This window comes from Pyxicephalus adspersus, chromosome 12 (genome assembly GCF_032062135.1).
Source record: "Pyxicephalus adspersus chromosome 12, UCB_Pads_2.0, whole genome shotgun sequence".
NCBI classification, from domain to species: Eukaryota; Metazoa; Chordata; class Amphibia; order Anura; family Pyxicephalidae; genus Pyxicephalus; species Pyxicephalus adspersus.
The window spans coordinates 38,515,930-38,534,899 of NC_092869.1; the positions used below are offsets into that span (position 1 = coordinate 38,515,930).

An 18,970-nucleotide genomic window follows, 5' to 3' on the forward strand; every position below is an offset into this window, starting at 1 on the left:
TTTTTTCTTTATGATGTTTACCTTCATTCTGGTAAACATGTCTTTCCTTTACTAATTATTATAGCCCACTTGTCACTAAATAGTTTTTTCTTTATGATGTTTAGCTTCATTCTGCTAAACAGGACAATTTTATTTGAATATTAGTAAATAATTACGTAAAAGATTTTGGACGGCATGCCATGTTCCATGCTTGAAACATCTTGCTTGCTTTTAGGTTTTGGAAAAATCGAGAATATTTGTCATCCAGAATAAACATTGAAGGCCCTCCTGTCCTACAGATCCACTTCAAGGGAGCTAATTCTTTTATAGGATGATTAAAACTCTCTTTTTGCTAAAGTAGGACTCCAGCCAAAATCTTTTTCTTAACTCCGTGTAAGACAAAGTGCAGAAGGGTTTAAATACCTTGTCAAGATTTCATTGCATTCTGTGTCCCTGTGTTCTGAATTTCTCGTCTTTCATTCTCTATATTTTGACTTTTTGGAATTCATGTGCTCCATTCTGGTGCATTATCAGTCATTATTTGTGCAATATGTGATAATGTGTGGCATAATGAACCATAATGTGCTACAATAATACAATACACCAGCCCGGGACCCAGTGGCCAATGTTGTTAGCACAGTGGCCAATGCAAAATGGTCAGAAAAAAAAATTATATTATGGTTTGTTTTTTTTCCTCCCCAGCTGAAAGAATGGAAAAAATCTGACACTTTCCAGAAAAACTATCCATAAGATAACTCTTTTTAACATGTAGCAGGCTGAGGGCTGGAGAGCATCTGCCAAATACGATAAATGTTTCTATAATGGACTGAGCAATGCCAGACACAGCGAATACATTTTGCAGGGGTGGGGGTAGTAACAGCTAGATCGCCTGTTACATCCACATATCCTGCACTATATATTTGATATATATATTTAAGAGGCAAATATGAAATATATATTATATACAGCGAGTATTAGAAATATGGCGGAGTGGTGGTAGGGGTGCCATAACGGGCCTTTCCTTATAAAATTCACCTTTTTCTCCAACTGAATCAACTGGGTTCAAGCATGTCCATGATGTTGGACCAGAGCAAATATGCAGAATAGGAATACTGACTTTACAGTGACTTGATTTTCCCATACGTATTCCTTGGAATTTGGTGGTAGGAGGGCAGCGACGGTAAGAGTAGGCGCCCTATTGCACTTGCTGTACCGTGTGTTCCCAATGCAACCAATTGACACTCGAAAAAGCTTTTCTTCTAGACCATCTAGTCACGCAAAACAGTTAAATACAAAAATGTGAGCATGTCTGCCAAAGTATTTGTAATTATTTCCAGCCACTTTTATAGTATACACTTCTGCCAGACAGCACAGGGATTATTGTGACGTCACCTCCCCACCCTTTGCTTGCATATTGACAATGAAGAAGCAGCAACAACGCTGATAATTCACCAACTTTGCTCTCTACTTTTAACACATGTGAATGCAGCAGAACCTGATTGGCTTCCAGTGCTGTTTTACCTTTTCCTAGTATGAGTGTTGCCATGCACAGGGTAGCAGGATACTGATATCAAACCACATTTAGGTATTTTTTATACATTTTTTATTTTTTTTTATTGTTTAAATGGAGAGAGGCAATTTGTTTACAGCAATTTTTGTTCCAATGTTCCAGTTCTTAGTCATTACAAAGCAGAGGTTAATGTGTTCACCTCCTAATTTCTTTATTTCAAAGGGCTGGCTATGGAGTCATTAGCTATGGTGCCATTTCCACTAAGAGTCTAATTTGGTGACTTGAAAAATCTTGACAGTTGCCACCAATGGATACATTATCTCATAATTCATAAGTGACTATGTTAATACCTCTAAACTTTAATTGGATTTGCATTAGGAGGAAATGGATACATTATACAGGACTTCATTATAGCAAAGTTGGTGTCTTTTACAAGTGCTGCAAGGTGCATAGGAGATGGAGGTCATTAAGTGATCCGGTTACTAAGCTGTAAAATTTGGTGTAATTTTGCAATTATGGTGGCCTTACACTTCATCGTGAAGCAGATCCCAGACCTCTGCAGTTTTCCAACACTTACTGGTTTATTGAATACATGTTCCCTCATCACACATCATGGTTCCTTCCACTGGTTATTGGATCCTGTGGTTATGTAAGTACCAGTGGGGGAAAACACAACACACAGCCGGGAAGTTTGAATTCAACAGAAAGTGTTAGATATTTGCTGGGGATCTGCTATGCCATATAGTTTTAAAGCTTGTCTCCATGTACTAAAACATTTACATATTTAGGATGGTTCTAGACAAAATGGGGCCCCAAATGCTTTGCAACCCATCTACCTAAACAACATCATAGTAATACATTCTAACAAAATAGGGTATTATTCATGCAGGTTCATAGAGTTACTAAATTTCCCCCTATAGGGCTGAATCAAACAAGGGACAGAAATAGCCAGAAGCATACCCAGGAGTAGGAAATACCAGATGGAGATGCAGGCACAGGGAATTCCGAAGGATCAGGTACAGTAATAAACAAGATGGCCCTGGGCAAAAAGTAGGGATCTAAGTGTACAGCATTCCAGCTCTGTGCCAGTCCCCCTCCCTTCTGTCAAATGGGGCTCCGAAAAAAATGGGGACCTTGAGCAACAGCCCAGTTTGCCCCTCAAAACCAGTCCTGTCCAGTGGTCTGTTTTGGGGGGTGGAGTACCAATGCCTGGAACCTCCCAATCTTTGCACCTAAAGATCCTGCTATGCCCCTGCTAGAACCAAAACTTACTAGTAGTGTTGGTCGAATATATCTCACTATTCGATTCGAGAGCTATTTGGTCGAATAGGGGGATATTGTTCGGGTGATCAAATGCCCAATTCTAACACCATTAAAGTCAATAGTGGGAAAATTTGGGTTATTTTTAGGGACTGTGAAGAACTTTACTAGTTGTATGTGTTCTTGGATAGAGTTTCAGGAGTCCTGTATTCCTGGATAGAGAAACTCTATCCAGGAATAGGGATAGTGCTCCCTGATTGGCTGAGGAAAGCTCAGCCAATCAGAGACCACTAGACGTTTTGAATGGGGAGACTTGTCCCCATTTAACCTTTAGTGCCGAGGATCGCACACTGTCCTCAATAAATGCATCTGCGGCCGCATTCATTGAGAAGATACCCGGCACTAGAGGCTTAATGGGGAAAAGTCTCCCCATTCATTCACCTCTAATGCTCTGTAATTGGCTGGGGAAAGGAAAATCCTGATGACGCTTGAGCTGTCAACAGGGTTTACCTTTCCCCAGCTAATCACAGAGCACTAGATGTGATGAATGGGGGGACTTGTCCCCATTTAACCTCTAGTGCCCGGGGATCCCACACTGACAGAAGGATTCTGGGATAACCTGTAAAAAATAAAAGTTAGTTACCCAAAACATTCTTTACTTTAACATTCATTTTTTTAACACATTTTTTTACACACGAATTTGCCCCGTCGAATGCTGTGTTTTGCAGGTTGGGTCTATCCGAATTCAAACAGCCATATTCGGGTCGAATATAAGGACAACCCGAATTCGAACACCAACACTAGTTACTAGAGGTGATTTTTTTTAATTGAAAGAAATCAAATTGAGCTGTATACATATATAAAAGCAAGGAACTAGAAAAGCTTAGTCTATCATCTTCCATGCACAGATTTTTATACAATTTAGCAAACTCCTGCCATCTATCTGTGCACAGTGCAGCATTTGTTTAATAAGAGACCTATTGCTGCTCTAAACATCTACACTGCCACATCTGGTGTTTGTAATCATCTCTGTAAAGTGGGCTCCAGCATCTTATGTGTTACTTATCTGGACTTCCAAAGAACCTGTATAATCCAAATGCAATGACAATCCAGTAGGGATTTAGTTAATTGAACAATAGTCTACAACAGATGAATTCCAACATGAACAACTAAACTTCTAGGAATTGGACTTCCAGTTGAGTTCTGGGAGTCAGACAAAATTTATCAAAACGCAAAAATGCAATCCTCTACAGCTGGATGTGTTATAGATGTGTGTGTACTATAAATATAAAAAGGTTTGTAATGAACATACAACATTAAAAATAAAATAGAATTGTCCTAATATGTTCATTTCTAAATTCTGAGCTTTCTATCATTTTCATATATCCTCTATGAATATAATTTCCTAATAGCAAGATACACTGCTGGGCACTTACCTACCTATTTTTCCCAACAGAAGCTCCCACAAAACCAACTTTAAAAATGTAATTCCATCATCCAAACTATGTCAGAACTATATAAAAAATGTATCATGAGGCAGTGACCCAATGCTGAATCACTTAAACTTTTGCTGGCAATTCCAGATGTAGATTGTGTAATAACTTTCTACAGACTAAAAACAAACATTATTACCAAAATGTGGCGCAATAACTTCTTTCAAACAAGTCATACAAAAGGTCTACTCACTTGTGGTGGGAGAAGACGGATGTGTGAGTATTTCAAGGTATAATCAGGAATAGCGATAAAGCTGGGTAAATCTGGTTATGCACTAAAAACAAGAATACATAATGGCAAATGTTTAATTCATATTTGTACTGGGAAGTTGTACAATTGTAGGAAATCTTAAGTAGACCTAAACCCCAACTGGAATACATTGTGCTTTCTAAAGCACTTTGTGCCATAAATAAGCACAAAGTGCTTAAATAAAAGACTTTCACTTTTTAGTTTTTACTTTTTTCCTCTATGCATCTCAGTGATGCTGATTTCTTCCAACCAATATGGCTCTTGACCGGGTTCTGGTTAGCTGTGGCACCATGACTGGGGAAAGAGTCAACCAGGGGTATAGTCATAAAAAAAGAAGGGGGGGCACGGTACTATCCATGGCGAGCATGCAAATCATTGTTATGTAAATGTGCCCGCCCCACTACACCTCTGCCTATGTGTCACTCAAAGGGGAACCAGATGGGAGAGTGGGCGAGTTGTGTTCAGAGAGACAACCTGCCCACCGCCCTGAGCCTGCAATTCCATACAGGAGACATGGTCCATGGCTCTGGCCAGTGCGCCACCTCCCCAGCGGGGGGGGGCGGACCGGCCAGAGCTGTGCCCGTTTCCAAAAAAGCCCACCCCATTACACCCCTGGAGTCAACGTGTATGCTTCTAGTCACCCCACAGGGTTTCCTATGATAGGGTGGCAACAAAGCAGCACAAGTGAGAAATAGTTGCCACCCCATATCAGGAAACGTCTGCTTGCAGACAACAAGACATTTTCATTATGGTGAATAAAGATTAAAAAAAACTCTTGGAATTACTTTTATATAAATTAAAGAAATGTTTAAATGTAATAATCCAACATTTGTAAAAATAAAAGAGGAGCTTCCATTGCAATACTCACCTTCAAATAGACATTATCCCCTGCAAAAAGTTTGCTCCTCCACCAGATGGCACACCTCTTGATGCCCAGCATCTTTCAACCAACTGACTGAGCCCAGCGTGTCATGGACACACCACCTTGAGATTTACCATGAACCCAGCCTGGGCTGCACTTACACAGTAGATTCACAAAAATCATGTAAAATCTATTCCTAATATTTCTATTGGGTGTTTGTTTCAGAAATACATAGACGATGCACAAAAGCTTTAGGGCTCCTCAGTCCTGCATGTTCCAAATTTTGGATCTTGGGTTCAATCTCCAATTTATAGAGGTTTGCTGACCTAGGATAATACAATGACATCATCAATCTCCATTTCTGCTTTTATCTAATATAAACATCTTCAGCTTCTCCTTTGATTCATGTTGCAGAACGTCCCTGGACTTGTTCAGTCTCTATTACCATCCTTCCCTTGATTCTGTGCCAAACATGTTTTAGATTCAAGATTAAATCTAATAGGACCCAGGGAATAACACACCGAGTGCTGTAGTGAAAGGATAAATAATATGGAGGCTACTTTACAAATGCTTTGTGTTCTGTATTTTGGTATTTCCTCATCATGTTTTGGTAGGTGTCATCATTTAAATTAAATTTTTTTTTTATCCTAAAACTGCAAGACATCAAAGAGTTTATTGTTTACTTTCTTATAGCACCCATTGCAATGACCAGCCATCGAATGTAGGGATCCCCAAACTCCATTTCTATCCCTCCAAATTTATTTACTTCACCTTTCCATTATTTCTATTATTTTCCTTTCACCTCTCCATTATTGGCTATTCGATGTACGTCATGGCAGGTGGCACAGGGAGTGGTATGCTGTGTCGGAGCCACCAGAGTAACTTTGTTATAAGTCTCTCTATTAGACACCATGAATAAAAGAAACAAGGAGGCCAGCCAGGTTATTGCCGGTCCTGATACTTTCTAGGAGTTATTGCCAGACACATACTAGGGGTTTTATTTTATTATTGATGTGTAGCCCAGCTTCCTAACAGTTTCAAGAATGGAGAGGACCCCTGATCTAATTTTACAATCACCCCTCAATATAATTTAGATCAGTGTTCCCCAACGTTTTAGACATCAAGGACCACTAATTTCACAGACTCTAGACTGCACATGCGCGGGGAGCCGTGTGTCACTTAAAGGGGAAGACACTTCCCCCAGAGTGAAGTCATGATGCCCGAATCCCACCCGCTCCCTGTGTCCAGAGACACAACCTTCCCACCGCCCTCAGCCTGCAATCCATATGGGGGACATGGTCCCCGGCTCTGGCCGGTGTGCACACTGGCCTGAAATGCAGACCACCAAAATTTTTGGCCACCAAACTGGCCCACCAGTTGGCGACGGCGCTGCTTTAGAACAAATGTGAAAAAAGTTTGAAAAACCTGAGCCAATCATCACTCCCAATTCAATTCAATTCAAAATTGTCTGTGGCAGTGTCCACCTGTACACCGCACCAACACTTTTTAGCCTAAAGAAAATGACACCTTGCCATTCCCCAATTTTATTTCTCAAAGTAGATATGCAAAAAATTGTTGGTTAAACCAATAAGTGTTTTTTTCACAGCTTTTAGCTTTTCAATATAGCAAATAGGGTGATTTAGAGGGTGGATGAAGGTCAGGAGCATGATAACACTTTTTTTTAATAGTTACATATTATATTTTATAGTGGTGTATTCATGCAATAAGAAGGACAATTGAGGAGGAAAGAGGAACAAAGGACTTGGTTCTAAAAGAAGGACATTCCTTCTAAATCAAGGAAGAGTGGGAAGTTATGCACCTGCTACCCCCCCCCCCCCCCCTTCCTTCCTCTCAATAACAGAATTGTTTATACATAGGGGCAAATGGTTGGTAGTAGGCCCAAATTGGCTAAGTCTAACTGAGGGATCCTCAAATTCAAAATCCAGCCTGCTGAACGCTGATTACCTTTCCTTCAAGTTTAATTACCTTGCCTCTTTCATTGGCCACTTGATGGATTCTCTAGCTGGGAGTGGCACGCCGCAGGTGAGGTGTGCCAATAGAGAAAAAGTGCAAAGGGCCAGGGTGTAGTTGGATCAGGTTGGGGTGGGGTGGGGTGGGGGGAGTAGAATAGATATATTTATTTTTCATAAGAACTTACAAATCAAAGGCTTGCACCAAGTTAACTACAAGGACCATTTATGTATTATATTGAGACACACATAGTGAATAAATTGTAAAATAAAATTGTAAATCTACTTAAAAGGGATGTGGAAATCCTCATTTACAAAGTGCAGAACTACTCCCCAGGAATCACATATAGCTTTGTATACATTGCTCTGTTTACAAGGTTTCCTTCCTATTTTAGATATAAGTATGGATAGGTATGGGTGGTGGTTGGTTAGTAGTGATTTTAATGTCCTTCATGACATTAGGCCAACCCTTAACGTACAAATATCATTGAAAAAGAAGGAAAGGAGAAAAGATTTTTTTGGCAAATAATGTGTGCTGTATTCAGTGATATTTCTCATAAATAAAAATAAATAACATTCTTATATCCCATAAACCACAGTAGTCACTCAAAGATTCTGTAAGCTACAGGCGACTATTGTGGTTTATGGGATAAGAATTTTATGTTTTGTTATTTATGAGAAATATCACTGAATACAATACACATTATTTGCCAAAAAAAACCTTTTTCTCCTTTCCTTCTTTTTCAATGATATCTCCAGATTTAAACCTTATTAATGTTTCCTCTTTGAAACATTGTGTTCTCCATCCACCAGCACATAGAGCAAAACAAACTCTCCTAATTACAGAATTCCTGATATTTATAAGCAGAGAAACACCATCAGGAAAACAATCAAACCCTTGTAAGTTCCAGAACATCTCACGCACAAACCTAATTGCAGATTCCATGTACGTCTTCCAATAAAACAGCCTTTTTATTGCTCTTCCTGTTTTTCAATAAAAAGCCTTTTTAGGACACGTGGCATAGGGCATTACAGAGGGGTTTGTTTTAAGCCTGCTATTTAAATTCCAGCTTCATATAAATGAATAAATTGTGATAAATGGAAGGCTAATGAAACTTTGGTTTGTTGGGATTGAAAAAACAATCCCTTCTAGGTGATCTATATATAGTAATCGCAAAAGATTTGAGAACATGTTGTGAAGTTTTATTACTTTTTCTGAAGAGAATTGCCAATTGCTGACACCATTGCTGTGCACCGTGGAGCATTACTTTTTTACTGTGCAGTATTGTCCATCTTAATGTGCATGGTTTTAAATTCTTTTATGTTTTTATAGGCTGCCAATGCACCTTAACACTATTTTTGGCAATGCATCACAATACAGAGATGGTTCCCATTTGTTCATTCCATTGCATTCCAATGCACCTGATTTTTGGTGCGCTTTGCAAGATGTGCAGTAGTGCCATTCAAAAAGATACCAATTTGTGCATTAGGCTGCAGTAATATACTGAAAAACACAATTGTAAAGATCGAACCTTTAAAGGCAATCCTATCCTAAATTTGCAATTTTGTAATAACATTTTGTTTATTTTGGAACCGGTTCAGAACTCACAAAATATTTTGGGTCTTGTAAACAGAAACAGAACAAAGAAGCAAATGTGCAATTCACAACTCAGCTGTCTTTATAACCTTGTCTTCAATCTAATTAAAAATGATTTTTGCTCAGCAGTTAAGATGAGCATTGAAAATATGTGAAACATATTCTGCTGTCTGGAATCTATAAATATGAAATATTTATTTTATTATTTTTTTACACATAAAAATCCATTTAAGAGAAAACAATATGCATTCTGTTTAAAGAAAGCGGACATGTTGCCTTGTTCCCATGGCTTGAAGTGTAGTCAGAGCTGTAAGGAAGAAGGCGGCTCGGAGGTCAAACACAACACTTAATGGAACAATGACAAGTTCTGTGTGACCTTGGACAGGACCTTTTGTCTTCCTGTGACCCGAATTGTAAATACAGGAAGTGAGGATATTGCTGTAATAAAGAGGGCTATTAATATTGTATTTTTTTTATACAGTATATATCCTTCAGATCCTTGTATATATATACTCACATACCCTATGCATCAGATCAGTGTTTATTTAGTAGGCCTTCCGATTTCACAATAACTTTTTCAGTTTGGATGCCATAAGTTCCCATTTGATTTTAGACAAACAAATTTTTTTTAGGTGATAGGGACGTCCAAGAATGAATGGAGTTTTAGTTTTAGGAACCTAGTCACACTGTTCTGAATGTGCTGGCTTTTGTCTCCCCTCTTTACTTTACATGGGTCTATTCCTTTTCTATGGACCAACCACGGGTTAAAAATCTATTATATTTTTTGACATGACTGTGCACCATAATGCATATAGTATTCAAGTATATGGGCTGTATTTATAGTTACATAGTAAGTCAGGTTGAAAAAAGATATAAATCCATTAAGTACAACCACTAGGGAAATAAACAAATCCCAGATATAAAACCCTATATAAAACCCTATGGATATAGCTGATCCAGAGGAAGGCAAAAAAACCCTGGTACAATTTGCTCCAACAGGGGAAAGAAATTCCTTCCTGATTCCATGAGGCAATCAGATGTTCCCTGGATCAACAGTCTGTTATCTTTAAGTCTTTAATACCCAGTTATATTCTGTGCTTCTAGAAATCCTTCAGATTTTTTTTAAATAAATTTGAATTAGCTGCTGAAACTACTTCCTGAGGGATTTATAAAACAGAGAATCTGACATTCCCCCATACATTCAATTACTGCTATTGAAACTCATGGACCTAGAAGACTCTCAGGAGAGAATGTTTGAGGGAATGCCTGATTGCCTGTTTTAAAAATAGAGACCTATGTGTTGAGGTGTGTTAAAAGAGTAAGGTGCACCATTTGCTAAATTGGGGCCCTTATACAATGAATAGGATGCCCATGAAAATTCATTTATAAAAATGCACATACATGGAATTTAAAATAGAATGGTAAAAGTTGGCCCCTAAATAACTAACACTGGAAACAAAAATGTAGTAGAGGTAATTTCAGTTAAGGTTAATGTATATGTCGGGGTCCATTCTGCCTTCTAGCAAAGGAAATGTAAACAGTGGTTGGCCACCCCTAGACTGAAAAATGGAAGGTCAAACTTGTAACAAAATGACACATGCTGTACTAACTTCCTAAATGAAGGGGAAAATATCTTCCCTTTGGAATTTCTAGCCTAAAGCTCAAGATCAGTTACAAGTTGAAAAAGTTCCAGCTGCTTCTTTGAAGTGTCCTAAAGACTCTTCAGCTGTGGCAGAACCCATTTGACTTCAGACTCTCTCTAAAACTTCATACATCTCTATTCACAGCACATAGAAAGGATAAAGCTCCGACTCATTCAGCTGTATTAGCTTGAGTTATTGAGCTCTGTTAATACCAGGTTTTTCAACAAGAGCATGCTAGAGTTTTTATTTTAAATGGAGCCAAACAGTGCCAGACCTAGCCAACAATGGGCCCCTGTGCAGAACTGACTTCGAGCTCCTGTTGGCCCACTTTGCACCTCCCTGTGTTCACCCCTATAGCCGAAAGGTAAATAATTCCTATATTGTTTTCAGACTCTACCCATAATACATAAAGAAATAAAATATATAAATACAGACCCAAATATGATTAAAAAAAATGATTGGTATTACAAGTTTTCATATAAAATTTGCTTGTGTCATTTATACATAAAGGTTGTTTCATTAAACCCCCCACTGATAATAAGATTGTTGAACGTTTGTTGTAGATGTCCGTTTTTCTCTTGTTCTAGTGTACATTGGCCGAGGTTCAATCCAAAAAATAGCTGACATTCTATTTCCTCTGTTTTACACGGCGAACACTTGGCTAGTGTCACCTAACGTGCCAGAAACACAATTTTTTTTAGCAAGGGATGGAAGCATAGTAACTCTAAGCTACATACAAGTGGAAATGGCTTAAGGGGTGTGGTAACCCCACCAAAAATGCATACGTATATAGATACTTGTTTTTGCATTTTATTCTTCTAATTTTTCTTTTGTAGTGAAATAAAGGGGGATCCTGCCGGGTTCCCTAATATGTGACACTGACCACCCTAGCAGGAAGCAGATCCACCCTTATCCCTGTTGTGTTGATAGACAGTGGGGGCAATGGTTGTAGTGACATCTGTGAGATTTAAATCAGTTTGCTACGGCCTCTGCTGATTTAGGTGGACAGTGGTGCTGCTGTAGCTAGAGCTGTGTGATGCAATTTACACCCCTAGCTTTAGGAAGGGGCACATAGAAGGAGCATTGGTGCCATGTGATTGCACCATAAAACCAGAAAATTAAGAATATGATGTCAGTGAAAGGTTGACGTTTTCTGTACTGGAGTGGGCCCTGCTCATACCCAAGTCTTTTGAGCCAGCCCTGTGGTCCCATCCAGACTCCCTCTCCTCCTGGCCAATCAGAAAATACGCAGCCCCAAGCTTCATTTTTTTGGAATAGCAAGGAGGAGAAGGACGCTGTGATGTGTTTGCATTACTTGCTGCAACAGGTTAGAAAAAGAGAGGCCTGAAAGTCCAGCTCCCACTTCTTTACTTGGAAAAGGAGGTGGACCATTCCCACTCCAGGTAAGTTGTCTTGTACCTGGACTGTAGCTTTAAACTTGAGAAAAGTAAAAAAAAAAAAAAAATGGCAAATTGAAGCTTGTGTTTTGTGATTGATGTCCCTGCGAGCTGGAATTTGTGCAAATGTGGTTACTTTAATTAGCTTTTTTTATATTTGACGTTTCTGCAGAAATTATTCATGCATAAATAATTCAGTGTCATTGTTACATCCTTTGTTTGAGAACTTGGTACATTTTTGTCATTATTGCAACGTCTCATCTAATAAACAATGAAAGCTTTGATCAGTTGTCATAAAATGTATTTTTACTGAATGTCAGCAAGGGAATTTATATTTCTTACATGAATAGTAATCATTATTCATATTGTATTTTTGTGTTTTTTGAACCCTACCTAATTACCCAATGTTTTTAAAAGCATTTTGTATCAAATAATTGTAATCTTTTAAAAATATAATTGGTTTCACCTTTTTGTATCACATTGTTGCTAATCTTGTGCAGCCACTCCATTAACCATGAATAATAGTAATGGCTGCGTGGCTTTTCTCAGGGGTGGGTTTTCTTCAAGATGACTACTTGGGGTTTCAATCAGCGCATATGGGAATGGGGGAAAAGAGGGAGAGAGGGTTGTCATTCCTATAACAAATGCCTGAATAAGAATTTTCATGATACTATGTATTATATTGATTACAAATGTAAATTTAAAATATGAGAAATTAGTTTTAAAATACATTAAATAGGAATTTGGTAATTCAGAGAACATATACTTAAAGAGGAACTAAACTCAAAAACTAGTCTTTCAATTATTAATCTATTCTTACTTACTTCACCAAAATGTCAGTCTTCCCTGGTGGCACTGGCTGCGTCAGCTTTTATCCATAAAAAATATAATGATTTATGAAGTGTTTAGAAGTAGCCAGCTTGTGACTGGCAAGTTTACGTTATCTTCCTCTCCTGACCTTCTTCTCCACCCACGTTCCCTCCCTCACTAACTGGAGCCCTCTGCACGGAGAGCTCACAAGCTGAAAAGAAGCAAGAAGCAGCTGCAGACTGAGCAGTCGCACTTGACTGACATTAAAGTTCCAGGAGGAAAGAAAAAAAAAATCTGCATAATTAGGGCAGTGGGTTAGAAACACTCCCACCAAGGATGGCATTTCCCAGATTGCAGTTCACTGCCTAGGCGATGGGGAGACCTGGGGGTGTGGCTAAAACTCGTTTTTCATGTTTAAAGGTCAAAACAAGCTGGGAAAACATTTTTTTTCAGATGATTATGACTTGGGCTTATGTTATCCAAAAGCCAAAGTTGATTTAGTGAGTATGGGTACGCTTTAACATATTTTATAGAGGAGATCAAAAATCTTTTGCTGACTCAGGGATAAAATACTGGTGACCCAATACAAATAGAGGTGTGAAGCAATAGCAAACCCTTCCCATATATTTTTATACAAAAGTAGAAAAAAAGATTACACTGGAGTCCCACTTACACACACATATATTTATATATATAGCTTTTTAGGTAGGTCCTCATATTATACAGCCACTGATAACTCTAAATGGGGGATAGAGAGAGAAAATACAACCAGACTGTAATGTGTATGTCAATCTAGGTCAATGACTCTAACATACAAATATAAGTTTGATGGACTGATAAAGACAAAATGAAATATTTAATTCTTTCTATGTTTAATTTCACCAGAAAAAATGGGTCTCAATGTGGACAACCTAACGATGATGAGGACGGTTCCTTTTTCCAATTTAAGCCAGCAGAATGTTACCCCTCCAGAGATGAAGATCTGCTTAGCATCAGAGGGCTTTGAATGGCTCTATACCTACCAGCCAGCCTACATGTGGTTCATCTTTTCTTTGGGCTTTGTGGAAAACCTATTTGTCATCTTAGTCTTCCTGCTTCATAAAAGCCCATGTACTGTGGCAGAGATTTATTTGGGCAATATGGCTGTTGCGGATCTCATCTTTGTCAGTGGCCTTCCCTTCTGGGCCATTTACATTTCCAACAAGTTCTATTGGCCATTTGGCAGCTTCCTCTGTGTGACCATAAACTCCCTCATTCAGCTAAACCTCTATGGCAGCATTTACTTTCTGATGATGGTCAGCATTGATCGATATTTGGCCTTGGTGAAAACCATGTCCATTGGTCGGATGAGAAGAACCTGTTGTGCCAAGATTAACTGTGCCATCATCTGGATCTGTGCAGTGATAGCTAGTTTGCCCAAAGTCATATTTCGGAAGGTAATGTTCCTTCCTGATTTCAACACCACCGCTTGTATCATATTACCCCCAGACGACAGCTGGAACATCGCCTCAAACATTCTCCTAAATCTTTTTGGTGGATTTATCCCAGCAATTATCATTGGTTTCTGCACCATCCAGATTATTAAAGTCCTGAGGAACAACACCATGCAGCAATTCAAAGAAGTCAACAATGAGAAGAAGGCTACATGGTTGGTCTTCACAGTACTTCTAGTCTTTGTGTTATGCTGGCTTCCATTCCATGTTGGTACCTTCTTTGATACATTGGACCTGCTCGGAGTTTTCCATACGTGTGGCTGGAGCCAGGCGATTGAAATTGGAAACCAAATATCAACCTACATTGCTTTTAGCAACAGCTGTATCAACCCACTGCTCTACGTAATTGTTGGTAACCATTTCCGTAAGAAAGCCAAAGAAGTGTTCTGGCAATTTGTAGCGAAATTCAGACCTCCAAGAAGAGCATCCTTGCCGATTAACTATTCAGGAATCACAGTACGAACTTCTATTTCCATGGGGCAACAAAATCTCATTTTAAAGCAGTAAATTTACTGGTGGCCTAATACTAAGTGGACTCATGTCTTGCCATGGCTTATACAGAAAAATGTTCAGGAAATTCGCTGCCATTATTTATTTAGCGTCATTTTTGTTTCACGGTGTTATCTTTTGTATATAGATATAAGATGTATTCCTGATGTTTTTCACACTGGCTAGATCCACCAGATGTTTCGCTGGAAATTACCATATTTGGAAGCAGAAAAAAAGTTTTCGCTGGTGGAAAAATGCAGTTTGAAAATCTGCAGAAGTGGGACTGTGTTGTAAACATGTTTTAAAAAAATAATTATTGCTTCTGGGATTTGTCATGTCTGATGTTGTAAAATGCTTATGTCTAAATTTGCAGATTCTTTGTGGGGTGATTTAAAATGTTTGTGTAGCCAAACCTTTTTTTTTTTTTTTTTTAAGTTTTGGAAAGAGTGATTGAGTAGGTCATTAGGAAGAATAGTAGGAATACTGCTATCTGAAGCTTTATTTTAGGGTTTGTTCACACAGAAAGTAGTGGTTGGCATAGATACGCAACTGTATGTAAGCAAAGACGCCTCCAATAGTGTGGCCCTTTAGCAGTTGACAGGCAGAGGTGTTTGTTCAGGCAGTGGTTTAAATACCGAGACAGCTTCTAGTTGCTTCAAGTCATCCCTAGGAATGTAAGAGCTACTAATAGTGGCATTGGGAAAGTGCTGGATAGATGGCTGGCAAGAGGTGTTAAAGCCAAGCTAAAGTTCTACCTTTAAGAATCCATGGTCAGGCAGGTCATTATTGCATAAAGGGATAGGTGATGTCCTCTCTTCAATAATACCCCCTACCTGCCTGATCGCTCCAGGTATCTGGCAAAAAGCTGGGCTGCGCACATGCATTTTTAGTTGTCAGGACACCTGGCAGTCCTGGTTTCCCCTACGCGTGCCAGGATGGAACCAACTCCTGCCCATCCCAGCATGGCCAATGAAGACGGTCAAAGATCATCTACAGAAGGAGAAAAATGAAAGATGGCGGTGCCCTGCAACAGTATTGCCAGTTTAGTTCCACTTTACCTGTAAACATGCCTTAGAGATCTTCTCCCTCCCATAGTACCATGATGACAATGGTTTCACCAGATTGGAAGCAAGGAAAAAAAAAAAATCTGCAACAGGGACACAGCAATACAAAGCTGATAGGAGCTGTAGCCTTTTCCTAGTTAAGTAAAAAAATGTGTTTGTGTTTCTGTTGGATTCTTTTTCCTTACTTCTTCAGCAGAAAAGTAAGTGAGGGTAAAACTCAATAACCAAGCCATGGATGGCAGTTAAACTTGACAGGGGTTCTAATTATTCTCCATTTTTTTTTTTCAAAATCACAAAACACTCACAATGAAAACAGGAGCTCCAGTAATTTAATTCCTTATGCTGGTTCCCAGTTTTCACAATTCAGCCCTTTGACTCTAAAATAATTGCATATCAGCAAAATATTTTAAATGGGTTTAACGTTAATAATATTGATGTTCTATTTATAATTTTTTATTTATAGTGTTTGAATGTATTTGTATATAGGGATTGACATATTTCACCATTGTTTAATGCATGCAGTATAGAGATTACAAATGATGGAAAACTGCATTTACTGAAGATATTAGGAACATTATGGGTTTTTTTTATATCAGTAATAATAATTATTGGAAAAAAAAAGTATTTACACCGATCATCCAACACAACAAAACCCCTGACAGGTGATGTGAATAACATTGATGATCTGATTACAATGGCAGCTGTAAGTGGTATTATTAGGCAGCAAGACAACGGAAAAGAGGAAAAAATGTATGGATCTGAATTACTTTGACAGATGCCAAGTTGTGGTAGTCCAACAATCTCCAAAATATCAGGTCTTGTGAGGTGTTTGTATGCAGTGGTTAGTACCTACCAAATGTGGTTAAAGGGAATACAGAGGGTTCACCGCCAGCAAGGTTATGTATGTTCACATCATAGGTTGATGAAAACTTTATGCTAGTCACAAGAGAAAGGAACACAAGGCTCATGATAGCATGCTGCATTTGACTGGGTGCAGCCACAGACCAGTCACATTATGCATGCCCACAAGCAAAAAGCACCCAAAAATCAGAACTGAACCATGGTGCATATTTCCTATTAGATCATGGTGGTGGATGCACTATGGGAAGATGGCAGGTTGGTGGGATCAGTGTGACTTGGTTGGAAACACTTGCTAGCCCTTTCTATATACAGTGGGCACCCTTCTGAGCAATGCTTTAGGTCAAACAGATGAGAACAGACTGAATAAATCGAATGCTTCTGTCTGTTTTCCAAAATATTTATAATTTGAAGGTTAATGAGAATATTTCTAGCAGTATTATGGCTCATAATATTTTAACCCCAAACAATTCCTGTCTGTTAGTCACGTACCTGCTAAAAATATATCCGTTTATTTATGAAGGAGTCTCACATTCCTGCCATATCGCCGGCTCTTCCCATGGAATCAGGCCACACAACTACACTTGCTTATGTTAAACCTTCTGTGGATGATAAATGATAGGCATGTACCCAAGATTAAAAACATACCTTTGTAAACTGGCAAACATATATCATACACTCTGAAACGTTGCGTACCCTGTTCATGTATACTTTCTAAAAGTTTACCTAAATTAAAGCTATGTTGGGGACAATGTATATCTAAAATCACTGAAAAGGCTATAAACTGCAATTAAAGTCAATGTAAACCATAAATGGATGACATTTATTATGCTAAAGCACAGTGTCAAACTATTGCAAATAAAACAACCATTTCACCCTCTTTTATTATTTTGTTACATCTTATTGTTGTTCATCTTTTCCTGTTCATCTTTTCCTGTATACATGCACCCCAGGGATGGTTGCTTGGCATATCCCAAGGCAAGTGTTCCAATGGGGACAAGATGCTTACGCATTATGTTGTAAAAGCCAGGAAAAGATAAAAAAAAGATATTTGTAATTATCACATTCACATAATCCCAAGTATTTCATAATCCAATAGTAGGATTTGTATTTATAAATGCCAGTGCATACCTAGCATTTGGCCCATTTACAGTATAGTACTGCAGTAACTGCAAAAAAACAGGTGCAATCATTACACACTTTGTTGCAATGAAGTACCATTCATTATTATATGCATTATGAGTGGCAACTCAATGCACCTTCACTCCATTGCTGTTCACTTTTAAAAAATAAAGCATGTCTAATTTTTGGTGCATGGGACACACTACACCAAATAGTGTAGTGTGTTAGGGATTGCCCTAACACACTACAGCAGATAGGTGTGAATGTACCAGAACAAGATCATTACATCAAAAGACTGCAAACTGGTAACATGCAAAGAAATATAAAGTGTTAAAGTTACCAAAGATTGATGTTGTCACAGGCAAGATGCAGTCAAATGTGTCCAAGGCTTGGTGGATATGCTGCTGCTACATGCACAAATACCTTGGCAGACTCACAGGTATCCGCACACTTCTTTCTGAAGGCCTTACTTAGCTCTTCTGATCTTGACATGATGTAACTTATCACATGAATAGAGACCCTCCATATCAAAGATTGATATAAAAAGACTGGTTCAACACCATACTCTGTAAGAAAGGTCTAATCATTAGCACCTGAAGAACACCTGAGTCTGATTTCATGGATTTCAAGTCTTGGGAAGTGCTGAGCAGTGCAGTTTTTTGTTGTTTTTTTTATACAACAAATTAGCAGTTAAAATTGAATTATAATAAATAATCCATATAAACATTTTTGTACCTTTTGTTCAGGTGCATTGCCTTTATCTATATGCATTGGTTTAATGAAGAGAATATGATTATTGCCTGTTTAAAAAGTCAAGATTGTATGGTGGTGCATACTGTAGGCAAATTCATATATCATGAACTGATTAGCCAAAAATAACATTTCTATATGTTCCTTATGTTATAGCAAATCTTTATTAAAAAAAAAAAAAAAAAAAAAAAGTTAGTAAGAGGTAGTAACACTTGAAAAGTTAGAAAGTCAGTTCCCAGAAATAGAATAGATTCTTTTTAATTTGTTAAAGCTCAGACCAAAACGTGTAGCCGAAGAAAAACAAGACCATTGCAGGAGGCTGCATAGCTTCATTTGTTTATAATGTGAAAGCTATTGGCATGCCATAATGTACCACAAATATCACACGCAGCGTCTATAGTGCAGCTGACCGTCTTCAAAAGT

General features: G+C 38.4%; 1 protein-coding gene and 1 long non-coding RNA gene across 2 annotated transcripts in view; one reads left to right on the forward strand and one right to left on the reverse strand.

Moving 5' to 3' along the window:
* Positions 1-15,119, forward strand: part of LOC140342548 (B2 bradykinin receptor-like) — a 24,016-nt gene extending 8,897 nt beyond the window's left edge. Inside the window, exon 2 of the mRNA XM_072428758.1 lies at positions 13,657-15,119. Within this exon, the coding sequence (XP_072284859.1) occupies positions 13,662-14,771 (1,110 nt within the window). The 5' untranslated portion in view covers positions 13,657-13,661 and the 3' untranslated portion in view covers positions 14,772-15,119. The remainder of the gene's footprint in view (positions 1-13,656) is intronic.
* On the reverse strand, positions 4,434-18,334 carry LOC140342549 (uncharacterized). The gene is made up of 3 exons (XR_011923095.1): positions 18,138-18,334; positions 17,168-17,277; positions 4,434-4,517 (listed from the first exon to the last, which is right to left on the reverse strand). It is a non-coding gene; the product is annotated as an uncharacterized lncRNA (long non-coding RNA).
* Between the last annotated feature and the right edge of the window lie 636 nt (positions 18,335-18,970).